Genomic DNA, 12,570 nt, shown 5'->3' with positions numbered 1-12,570 from the left:
AATATTAGAAAGGCCTCTTTTGATTTATGAAGCAGACAGTGACAAAATAGACGTAATCAGATCAAGAAACCACATCAGTCATGGGTATTATTTGTATTAATAACTTTATCAGAATCAGATAACGACATTTCGATTTTTCATGTAGCAAAATGTTTAATGAACTTTGATGAGGTAATAGATTCTTTCACAGAAGGTAAAGCACGCCATGTAAAGCTATAGCAAGATAAAGACTAAAAAATGGTAGGAGCTAAGGATTGAAGAAATGTGTACTCCCTTGCTTGTCTCTTGTCTTTATTGATTATATCACACTAAACAGGAAGTTATTAGCTAATAGGCAACAAAGAGTGCAAATTTTCTGAAGAGTCCTTCTTCTCCTGATTACAAATAATCCCATCCGCTATTAATTACATTTAAAAAAAAGATGGGCAGGCTGTCAAACCAGCCTGCTGGGAGCGGGAGAGGCACCACAGGAGATTTCAGTTTCCACATAGTTTGATGGCATCCATTACAAACTATACACGTGTAAATTTCACAGAGCAAAATACAGTGATGTGCGACAGAAGAACACTGTATGAAGAGACGTGGTACTGCAATTTGGCACACATAAGACAAAGTATGATTGGAGCTTAAATAGTGGCAACTATTTATTCACAACCAATGCAAAAGAGTTCATGCTTCCACCTGTTACTGTCCTTCGAAGTAGTCACCATCGTTGTGTAGAACCCGTTGCCAGCGATGTGAGACGCGTAGTACACCGTTAGCAGACCCTGTTCTGTTGATGGTGCGAATGGAGCAGTCCAAAGTTATGGTGATTCTCGTGGATTACTGTGATGGTGTTAACCTAACGCATTACGTTCCTCCACAGCAGACTGTCAGTGCACAGTATTACTGGAGCATCACCTGCGACCAGCTTTGCAAAAGAAGCGGCGACACTTACTGCGCCGCAACCCACCCATAATTTTGCACGACAATGCACGGGCACATACAGCACAAGCTGTGGCTGCTCTGTTTGGTCCATGGGACTCAGAAGTACTGTACCATCCACCATGCTATCTGGAGTTTGTGACTTTGATTTGATTCCGAAGATGAGGGAACCACTTTGGGCATTTGCTTGAGAACTGTTCCAGAGAGTGGACAGGCAGTAGACTGCTCCATTCCCACCATCAGCAGAACAGTCTTTGCTAATGTATAGTACGTCTTCCACATAACTGGCAATGGTTTCTACACAACGCTGGTGACTGCTTTGAAGGACAGTAACAGGTGCAAACATGTAACTCTTTTGCATCGGTTGTTAATAAATAGTTGCCACTATTCAAGTTCCAACCCTCGTAACATGTCTTAAATTTCCTCCAACACACGTTTTATATTTCAGGCTTTTCAGAAAGATGTGCGCTACAAGATGAACATATTTTTGAAAATTCAATTTTTTTCCATATTGACCCAGTTCACAAACATCGTAGATCCGGGCTGATGTGCAGAGCAGTCAGAGCTATAGTGGGTAGTCTCCATGTGACCCGTGTTAACATTTAGTGATTTTGCTGTTTCCCCCTCCGTTTACTCTCACGCCAAATGAAAACAAAATGGATATCTGTAGCTGGGAGCTATCAAGTGAATTAAAATACATTCACGTAATTATGGAAGGCTGAAATATGTTATTAGTATCAGGTTTTATTCGATTTCCACCTTTCTGACATTCAAGCATTAATCGCCTTGCAAAACAATGAAGTTATTTTTATCTGTTTGCTGAAGAAATTTTACTTTTATTAACCTTTTCTGCAGAGGCAGTCAATGTATTTGAATCAAAATGTTTAAATCTACAGTTCTGACTAATTTGAACTGTTCACTGCATGTCAAGTGCACATTCTCATCTTTTAGCACGTATAGCATTATGCCATAATAAAGAACCAAACATTATATAATACATTACTGGTGCTCTAAGAAAATTTACATCCCGAAAACCACACTGAAAAGCACAATATCAGGTCAAGGCCTACTTCATTTGGAATCTGGCTAACATATGAATGTGCACTTTAAGTCGAATTATGCATTTTAGTATGGTTCACGTAATTATGATGCTCTTGGAGTATCCTCTGATGACTTTTTTTAACCCATAATGTACGATCTTTTACTGTTTTACACGTACGCACATGTGGGCTTCCTACGTCATGCTAGCTGCACAAGCGCAATGACACCTGTTATCTGCACACTATCAGCTGCTGAAAGGAACCTGTTTCTAACAGGTCACGGGAAAATATTGCAAACGGTGCTTTGAAAAGTGTTACTTTCAAAGTAAATTTCCTTTTACGTAAGTTGAACTATGCGCGAGAATGTGCCATGAATTTCTTAAATCACAGAGCATTTGGCTCTCATTTAAAAGTCAACTCTTTGATGATGAGCCATTTAGAAGAATTTTGAACCCTGAAGACCAGACATTTGTTTCATTATTAAAAATTTTACTGGGACATTTATGATGTATCTTAAAGTGTAAAAAGTGCAAAAAATATCAACATTATATGTGAAAGCTTAGCTTCTCTTGCAACTTATTAACCTTAGAGACAAATATTATATGTGAAAGTTTTTCTTTTCTTGTAGCAACACTATGTATGTTAACCTAAACTATTAGCTTTCCCTGTTTGTGTGTCTGTGCTACTTAACAGTGATGTTGCTGTTGGCTGACTGACTACATCGCGTGTCCTATGCTCTGAATATCCGCTGTCATCGGCTGGCAAGATTACGTGAAGAGCTATGTCTGGCTTCCAAAAGCGTATCAAAATCTTGATTTCAATGATTCAGAAAGTAACATGCGGTCTTTGTTGGAATTCTAATGTATACTTTCGTAATATGAAAATAGGCAGTGCACATGTTGCTGCACATTAAAGATATTTCCAAAACATGTCTTTTTTCCCTGAGTTTCATTTTCTAAAGTGCCGGGAAATTCTACGCCCATGTTAAAACCTTAACCACTCAAAGGATTGATAAGTTTTGCAGTTCCAAGGGAAAATACACTGTCACTTAAAACGAAAAAAGTGTGTTTTCACCTGGGTGAAAAAGTATTTTTAACCAGGAAATCCGGGAATTTTTTTTCCCTTGTCTGCGTATACACTCGACGGTGAGGGGTCTCATTTAATCTGAAAGTATTTACATTTTACCAGAACTTTCCTACAACATTTACTAGTCTTCTGTTTAATACCATGACGTGAAGAATGGATTTGGAATTCTCACCCAACCAGCACAATGTAGTTTCCCCACACTTTTCATAAATCACTTCCTTCCTTTCTTCCTTTCAAGCTGCACTGTAATGACATTGGTGTTGGTTGAATGTTGAACTTATCTTCCTTCAGTTTCTTACAAATTTGTTTCTTTCAGCTGGCAATTTGCCCCTCCTTGTTTCAAATAATTATTCATATGCTGCTAATAGCTCTTTCTTTCTTTCTTTCAAATTTGGTTGAGAGCTCCTTTGGTATTATACCATCTTGTCACTTTGCTACTTGTGTTGTTCCACTTACATTTCCTTTTAATTGCTGTCATATTAGGTTTTGGTCTTACTTTCCAGTCTATTCCCTGCTTAATTTGTTACTTTTCCTGGCTCTTTGTGTAATTCCTAGCAGGCATCTCTCCAGTCCTCTCTGAGATAAACTCAGTTTTTGAATGGATTTTTCCACTTAAGTCCATGTCCCATTACCAGAAGTCCAAACTGACTGTACACCCCAACTGTAAACACAGTGTTAACTGCATCAGATGCTTAGTTTAGGAAAAACTATTTATCATAATGAAGCACAAAGTCCAGCTTTACACTTCTGTTTATTTCTTTTGCTATTCGTTCAGACGTAATCTTCACCTGCCCTGAATTTAAAAAAAAAAAAAAAAAAAAAAAAAAAAAAAAAAAAAAAAAAAAAAAAAAACTCATCAGTTTGTTGGATGATTTCATTGTTATCATTTATTGTTTTGTATATTATCATAGTCTAATTGTAATCTATTTTTATTCCTGTTTTGAAACTTGGTCCACCAAGTTTTGCATTCATTGTCAAAGTTTATCTGTCATAGAAGCAATCAGTACAATGTTGTCAGCAAAATAAAACTGGTTCTGACAGATCCCACTAACATTCACTGGTTATCCATTGTATTGTTCTGAAATCTTTCTCTGGGTCTACTGTGAATAGTTTGCTGATGCCTCTTTCAATTCTGAGTTTGCCATTTGTCTAATTGCTAATTGAAGCTGTTAATTATTTGTTCTATTTATTTGCAAATATATTGTACATCACTGAAAGGGGACTGTTAGGTCTGTTACTTTTTTGTCTGCCTGCTTTTCTGTAAAGTAGAGTGGTTACAGAATTGTTCCAGTTTTGGGGATTCGACTTTCTCCACAGAGTTTCTCAATCAATTTCACAACTTACTTTCTTTCTTATTTCCTTGGGGTCATATTTAAAGGTATATATTGAAAACCTACCATCTAAAAGTGCTATTTCGTTCTTGATGTCTTGATTGCCTTTACACATTTTATGTGGCATTACTTCTGAAATGCCATCATTTTCGTTCTAAACTATCAGCATTTCTAATTCACCTTTTGAACTAAAAACATGTAACGTAAGAAAATCTCAGAATGAATGTATAATTTTCTCTCTATTGTTGCTTGTTGTGGCAACTGACAGCTTTTAACTGATACAATATGGTGTCTCAATGCTGTTAGGAAAAGGGTAGATTGCTACTCACCATATAGAGAAATTCTGAGTGTCAGACAGGCTCACTGAAAAGACTGCTCTACATCTTAGCTTTTGGCCAAAAGGACTTCTTGTAAAGTAGAAAATACAGACATTCACACAAGCACAACTTACACAAACACGACCACTGTGTCTCTCTCCTATGGCTGGACTTCTTTCTTGCATGTATGGCAGTCTTTTTGTTGTGCATGTCTGCGACTCAACATGTCCTCTGTATGGTGAGTAGTAATTATCCTTTTCATAATATTATTGTTATTCCATCCTGCATTTTCTGTTGTTTACAATATGGCATCTACTGAACTGTATATTTGTGTTTTGTTGTCCTAAGTTTTCCAACTGCTCCACTTACTATTTTTTTTTTCCAAAAAGGTTTATATATTTTTGTTTCATTAAACATGTTACATTATATTCCTGATACAATTTTTTTGAAACTTGTGCATTAAATAAGTACCTTGTTGTTTTCAGTTTGCTAGTGCTCTTGTTGTCTAGGTCTGTATGAAATTCATTTCCAGTGACCTTGTGCTTCGTATGATGATTTAATCAAAAATAAATTCTTTAAATTAATTAATTTTATTCAGTTAACTGGTACAGGAATACAGCATTTTGTTTAAATTAATGAAATTTTCTTCAGTTTTTTTTCCCAGTGGACCTTTACTATGTTTAAAACATACGTGAATGCTTGACAAGAACTGTTAGTGTGGTGTATTACTAAGCAATATCTCAGGCTTTCTCAGCATGATTCATTAATGATATGCTCCCAGGTGTTCAGCATTAGTTATTGTTTCCATTTTAGAGACTATACTTCAAGGACTGACCCAGTTGTCTTCTTCAGGTGCTGTGAGTTGTGCTGTTATATGTACGTGCTGCCTGGATTCCAACTAGACTGCACCTTAAGAAAGCACCTGGATCAGTCATTGAAATATTGTGCATGAAACAGAAACAACAACTAGGTTGAACACTTGGAAGCACACTGCAATGCAGTCTCTGTAAGTTTCCAGTAGATCTGCTACAAGACATACACTGAAATTCATATGTGTGTCTTCCTTTGGCTATTCAGTGACTTAATAAACAATACATACATTGCACACTGAGATCTAAATATTTACATGTACTGAATATAATAGAGAGAAAAATTCCACGTGGGAAAAATATATCTAAAAACAAAGATGATGTAACTTACCAAACGAAAGCGTTGGTATGTTGATAGACACACACACACACACACACACACACACACACACACACACACACACACACACATACACACACACAAAATCAAGCTTTCGCAACCAAAGGTTGCTTCATCAGGAAAGAGGAAAGGAGAGGGAAAGACGAAAGGATATGGGTTTTAAGGAAGAGGGTAAGGAGCCATTCCAATCCCGGGAGTGGAAAGACTTACCTTAGAGGGAAAAAGGGACAGGTATTGGAATGACTCCTTACCCTCTCCCTTAAAACCCACATCCTTTCATCTTTCCCTCTTCTTTCCTCTTTCCTGATGAAGCAACCTTTGGTTGCGAAAGCTTGATTTTGTGTGTGTGTTTGTGTTTGTTTGTGTGTCTATCAACATACCAACGCTTTCGTTTGGTAAGTTACATCATCTTTGTTTTTAGATATATTTACTGGTACTGTTTCTTTTTTCTTTTTTTTCCAAGAGGACAGTTTGTAATTTATGAATTTTTTTCAAATTGCTCATGTCCTGACAAAGATCTTAACAGTGATCACCTCAGATATTGCTCCACTCAGCTGACATAATAGTGTATAGCAGTATAGTGTGTCATGCAAAACTGCAACTGCAAATGGCAAGCACATGACTGTGTTAGTCATGCGAGGATATATGCAGGTTCCTAACTTGAAGGATTAAGAGCTTATGCCAAGAAATTGTAAAGTGGCATACAGATTTCACATTCTGCACAATATCTTTATTGTTTCAGTAAAATTACTGGGATACTTTCTTATTAATGCTTACCTATAGGAAGCAAAATTCTAGTACTGCCGATACAAACATATAAAAATTAAAAAGAAACTATCTTAGCTTCCAGAACCATAGTTTTTCCCCTCGGGATGGAAAGAGGGATAGGTTGGGAAAGATTAGAGATGAGGGGCAACTCACTCAGGTCCCAGAATAAAAGAAACTCTCAGTTCCTAAAGCTAAGTTGGTTTTCGTACTTCTTCTATGTGCCCATCAGCTATACTGGAATTTTACCTCCTGATGATCAATACTGGCCAGCTGTCGTGTCTCCTTGTACTTTTATAGTCTTCTCTGGATAATTTTCCATTTGATACAAAGATAGTCAGATACATTTTTAGTTCCCTTGTCGCTCTTGTTTTGGATGAATGTGTTGATACCAAACATATTGTTGTTCTTGGTAAATTCTGCTGATGTAAGGGCTTTGTAATTAGTAGAATGTCCTAATCTTTCTTCCATGTTTTCATCCACCACTGACTGATCAAGGTGGCATAGTCCTTACAGCACTGAACTAATTTCTGGCAGAAACAAGGTACGGATTCCTCTCTAGCTGCCCTGACTTAGCCTTTCCATGGGTTCCTTAATTAACTAAGGCTGGCTTCACCATAAAGCCACACCCGATTTCATTCCACATTTTTATCCAGTCAGACTCTTTAACATGCTCAAATTCACTGTAATGCATGTTCATTCATAGGACATTTTCCCTTAACCACCGTTCCTTCTCACAGGTTCTGCTGCTGAGTGAGCTACTGCAGCACTCCAGAGATTACATTTGAATACTTAGTTTTAGAGGAAATTATTTTTCAATAATGTCTTGTGTTTGCATTCCAAAATATTTCACTTCAGTGATAACTATGGTTAGAATGTGTAGGTGCAAAATTTCAGGGAAAAAGGAAGGGAAAATGTGCTGAAATAAGGTAAAAAAACGGGGCAAAAGAGGATGATTTACTCAGCTAAAGCAACAAATGCTCTTCCTCTTATTTTAGTGTATTGTGTGACAAACAAGTACATCAAATCATCATTCATCAGGGGAGAAAAAATGAAGCTGTTGTCCTTCAAGATACTAAGCACCTCTACATTTTTAAAAATAAGTCTGTTTCTGTTAGGAGATAGAATGTCTTCATTGATGCTAAAGCTTCCTTTGACGTCCACAGAAAACAGTAGGTCAAACGTTGTATTCATTTGGGAATGACAACTCTACAGATGTGGCAAATTTCTTAATATCCGGATTCTTCTGAAGACTGAACTCATTTGCCTTTGGCAAAGCCATCTAACTGCTTTCTCATTAGAGCTAAAAAAATATCTAATTGTTTTTCATTTTCAAGACAGTGTTTTTCTAATCGTCTTATACCTATCCATGCAAAATAGTTCCGTCTACAAATTACATATCTTTGCTGGTAACAGAAGTTTCTGTGCCCTGGAAATTGCACCTGTGTTAGCTGGATTAAAAGAAAGCACAAATTCTTTAATCTTGTCAGAATTCACATACAGTGTAGCAGCACACTCAGTACAGTGACCATGATGAGTAATGACTAGAAAATTTGGAAGGGACAGGGCAGTTATTTTCTTGTGGCAACAACAAAACTCTGAGCTTATTGTACAATCTTCTTCAGTGCAGAGATAAACTGATAACTGATATCATATTCATTCCTGATGGATTCACAAACCCTGTGAAGGGTATGAACCAAGCATGTCACATTCTTCAACTTTGGGAACAAAGGTTCCATGTGGTTAACAGCTGAAGCCACCTATAGAGCATGGGCCGTAACCACCAGAACAACTTTTCCTAACTTGATAGCACTAGGCCACAATTTTTAACAAAACTGATTGCGTTTTAGTATGCTGGCATTTTGCTAAGGAAAAAACTAAAATGTTCAAAACATATCATTCCAGCTGCAAGAAAAGGAGAGGTGGTGGTGTAAAGTTTATGATCACCAGACTTTGCGCCAATGTCCTGGTTTATATATCAAACCTCTCTGCAGTGTCTCATGAAGTGAGGGCATGTGACACTGTTGATGGTGATCTGTCCATCTGATGTGGCCCCCTTGGTGGTATTTGCGAGAAGTAGACTACGTCCTGGCGTGAGATTACACACACACACACACACACACACACACACACACACACACACACACACACACACACACACACAGATACATGTAGTATCACAAATGTTATAATGGAGTATGTTGTAAGTAAACAAACACATAATTCTATTGAATCTATTGATTCATCCAGAATGAGTCCCACATTTCAATTAGACACATTCTCCTTGATTCTTTGTATTGTTTCTTGGTTAACAGACCCCATGTAGTTTTTTCTTAAAGTACTTTTCTCTTAAAGTATTTTTCAAGAAATTTATTGAAGGCTGGATAGGTCATCTTAGTGAATAGAATTACTGCTTTTGTTAAGATCTGCACACAAATCACTATTGAATTCCTTCAAATTATTCAAATAGATTTATTAATAGAGGTTGCCATGATTTGTTTGTTTGAAAAGCTTTAGAGCTGGAAATGTGTTGTTTGATGCAATCTCACTGGTGTTTAATCTCTAAGAAAGTCACAAATAATATACATCCCATAATAGTTCCATCACTTTCTGTGGAATCTTGTTTAAATTTCTGAGCCAGAACAAAAAACTCAGGCACTGGACACCTTCGGCATGGTAAAATCTAGTAGTACCGGCGTCCACAGTTCACTGAACGTATGTTCACTGCAAGCCGAGGAGACCTTAACTGAAAGTTAAATATTTTACTTTCTTTCAAAACCAAAGGAAGTAGGTTACAGTACGCTTGTTCGCCCAATGCTTGAATACTGCTCAGCAGTGTGGGATCCGCACCAGGTAGGGTTGATAGAAGAGATAGAGAAGATCCAACGGAGAGCAGCGCGCTTCGTTACAGGATCATTTAGTAATTGCGAAAGCGTTACGCAGATGATAGATAAACTCCAGTGGAAGACTCTGCACGAGAGACGCTCAGTAGCTCGGTACGGGCTTTTGTTAAAGTTTCGAGAACATACCTTCACCGAAGAGTCAAGCAGTATATTGCTCCATCCTACATATGTCTCGCGAAGAGACCATGAGGATAAAATCAGAGAGATTAGAGCCCACACAGAAGCATACTGACAATCCTTTCCACGTACAATACGAGACTGGAATAGAAGGAAGAACCGTTAGAGGTACTCAGGGTACCCTCCGCCACACACCGTCAGGTGGCTTGCGGAGTATGGATGTAGATGTAGATGTAGATACAAATGGAATTAGGCTCACAAGCCTTTTCTCTTATAAGTAATAATACTTGCTCAGGAAAATTACCGAAAAGCTACTGGAAAAGAAAAGGAGATTATGTGGTTAGTTCAAAGAAGGGATAAAGGTCCCCAAAAGTGAGAAAGGTGCATAAAAATTTGTCTTTGGGCAAAATTTTGCACAGTGGTACCTTTCTGAAGAGCTTTAATTTACACTAAGAAAAAAGATGGTCTTCCAAAAATTGTAACCCTGTTGATAATTCTGCTAGTATCAGAGAAGCAAGTTTATTGAAAATTAGGAGTGGCATTTCACAGTGCAGTACAATCATATTAAAAGCTTTTCGTTGATGAAAAGTTATTATTCTTTAAATTACAGTTGCTTCTCTTTTTCCAAATGTAGTTGAGAATCCGTATGCTACCAGAGATTTTGTCAATCTCTGTGGTGGAAGAACAATTAGAGTGATCATGATTTTGTTACATGGTGGATAATTCAACTTATTTCTCTGTAGCCTGTCATCATCAAGTGCCAGTTACCATGCAACACTAAGAGTAGTAAAGCCACTGGAGCCTAGTTGAAGTTGTTATTGCACAAGATTATGTCTGAGGAAAGGAAAATCTTATCCCATGTTTCTACCTACTATGATTCTGCCAAAAGGAGCCATTGAGATCAGAACTAAATGACATGAAGGGGATCTGAAACCTTCCCTGTCTGAATTGAGAGTCCCAGACCAACAGATAAAGATATGGAGCACACTATCTGGGAGGAATCCAAGGGAAGTGTCAGGTGTGAGGTGCTCATCCAATAGAGCTATCTCCATTGACAGTGTCTTGTAGCCTGATTCCACTAGTCCCTGCTAAAATCTTTCTAAATAAACCCCGGACATCGATACACAATTTGGTGATCAGATATTTTGCGTACTGACTCCCCCTCCATTGCTGTCAAACTTCTGACGGTGAAAATTGCAGTAGAATGTTTATTGTTTCAGAATCATTTTTCAGGTCGTCACCTAGATTGATTCAGCTTGATTAGAGGAGGATTATTATTGTGTGGACCAGTTGCATGACTTGTAGCTGTGCCTAAAAACATCTCATAATCTTAGATACATATAAATAGATATATATTTGTTTTGTTTTTTAATTTTCTTTTGTTTTGCAGTTGATGTTCGAGTACCCTTCTTCTTCGAGTTTGTATGGCAAGGATTGATGTTTGTGATCACCCAGATGTTCCTTGTTTGTTTCATCTTTCCTATTTTCTCCATTGCAATGGCTGTGGCAACAGGTAGGTTTTGTGGAAATATTCTATTAAATTGATATTGGTGTTTTTCTTTAAGTAAGATTGTATATTTGTTGTCAAAGGTCAAATTTCAGGGAATATATGTGGATTTTGGTTGAACTGAGGTGTAGCAGGCTGCTATATAATACAGTAAGAGTTTTGTGTGCATGTGTGTGTGCGCGCGCAAAAAAGTTCCAACAAAACTTCCATCAGAATTAACAAATCTCATTTTAAAGTAGAACAAAACAGGCATAAACTTTATGGCAGATTAAAACTGCTTCCCTCACCAGGAACTCAACTCAGAACCTTGATTTTTACATGCAGTGCTCTTGGCAACTGAATATGGATAGCAGTAAGAGAATTCCTTATGAATGGCATGGTTTCAGGTTTGAGTACCATTTGCAACACATTTGCATATGAAATTTCAAAACAGTGTACTATTTTTTGCTGAGTGAAATATTCATTTTGAAAACAGGTATGGGAGCAGAGCTACACACTTGGTAACAGTGAGCTTTAGACCAGGTCCTGTGTAATCCATTTTTGAAATCTGATTTTCTACAGACCTCTATCTGCCATAATAGTGGAGGATATCTTTCAGTGTACAATTTGTCACTGATGGAAATACTTCTGAACAGTTTAAAAAGTGGCTCTGAGCACTATGGGACTCAACTGCTGTGGTCATTAGTCCCCTAGAACTTAGAACTACTTAAACCTAACCAACCTAAGGACATCACACACATCCATGCCCGAGGCAGGATTCGAACCTGCGACCGTAGCAGTCGCACGGTTCCGGACTGCGCGCCTAGAACCGCGAAACCACCGCGGCCGGCTGTCAATAACAGCTATGAAATTTATCAAACTACTGTTATATGTATTTAATTAGATGTGTAATTATTACATGAAAGTATTCATATTTATAAGATATGGGAACAGTTACACATACACTCCTACTAGAAAAAGAGCATGAGCACAGAAGCTAGTGTTAACTTTCTTCTATTACATATTTCTGTGTGCCGCAAGCAAATCCTTTATAGATACATGGTTGCCTTTCCATTATTTTACATAGTTTCCATCCAGGAAGTTCCATTATTGTTATAATGGGAATGTGTGTCAACAATTAAGCTCTGTTTATTGCAGGCCTCTTCATTTTTCTGGATATGTGGCTTAATGTTGGTTTGAGAGAGACTAAGAGACTCGACAATTTGTTGAAATCACCAGTTCTGAACCATATATCTTCATCAATGGCAGGGCTGTCAATTATTCGCACTTATGGCAGACAGAAGATATTTTTGGAAAGGTAATGAATATTAGAAATATTTTTAATCGATTCATTGTATCACTCATAGTGTAACAACACTCTTGATATTTTTA

The 12,570-nt window shown here is 37.5% G+C and overlaps 1 protein-coding gene across 1 annotated transcript in view; it reads left to right on the top strand.

Moving 5' to 3' along the window:
* LOC126274593 (ATP-binding cassette sub-family C member 5-like) overlaps nt 1-12,570 on the top strand; it is a 271,486-nt gene that overhangs the window by 201,025 nt on the left and 57,891 nt on the right. The window contains exons 19-20 of the mRNA XM_049977127.1: nt 11,083-11,205; nt 12,337-12,496. Of these exons, the coding sequence (XP_049833084.1) occupies nt 11,083-11,205; nt 12,337-12,496 (283 nt within the window). The remainder of the gene's footprint in view (nt 1-11,082; nt 11,206-12,336; nt 12,497-12,570) is intronic.

This window comes from Schistocerca gregaria, chromosome 1 (genome assembly GCF_023897955.1).
Source record: "Schistocerca gregaria isolate iqSchGreg1 chromosome 1, iqSchGreg1.2, whole genome shotgun sequence".
NCBI lineage: Eukaryota > Metazoa > Arthropoda > Insecta > Orthoptera > Acrididae > Schistocerca > Schistocerca gregaria.
The sequence above is the reverse complement of the archived record's forward strand: the minus strand, read 5'-3'. Positions and strand labels throughout refer to the sequence as shown.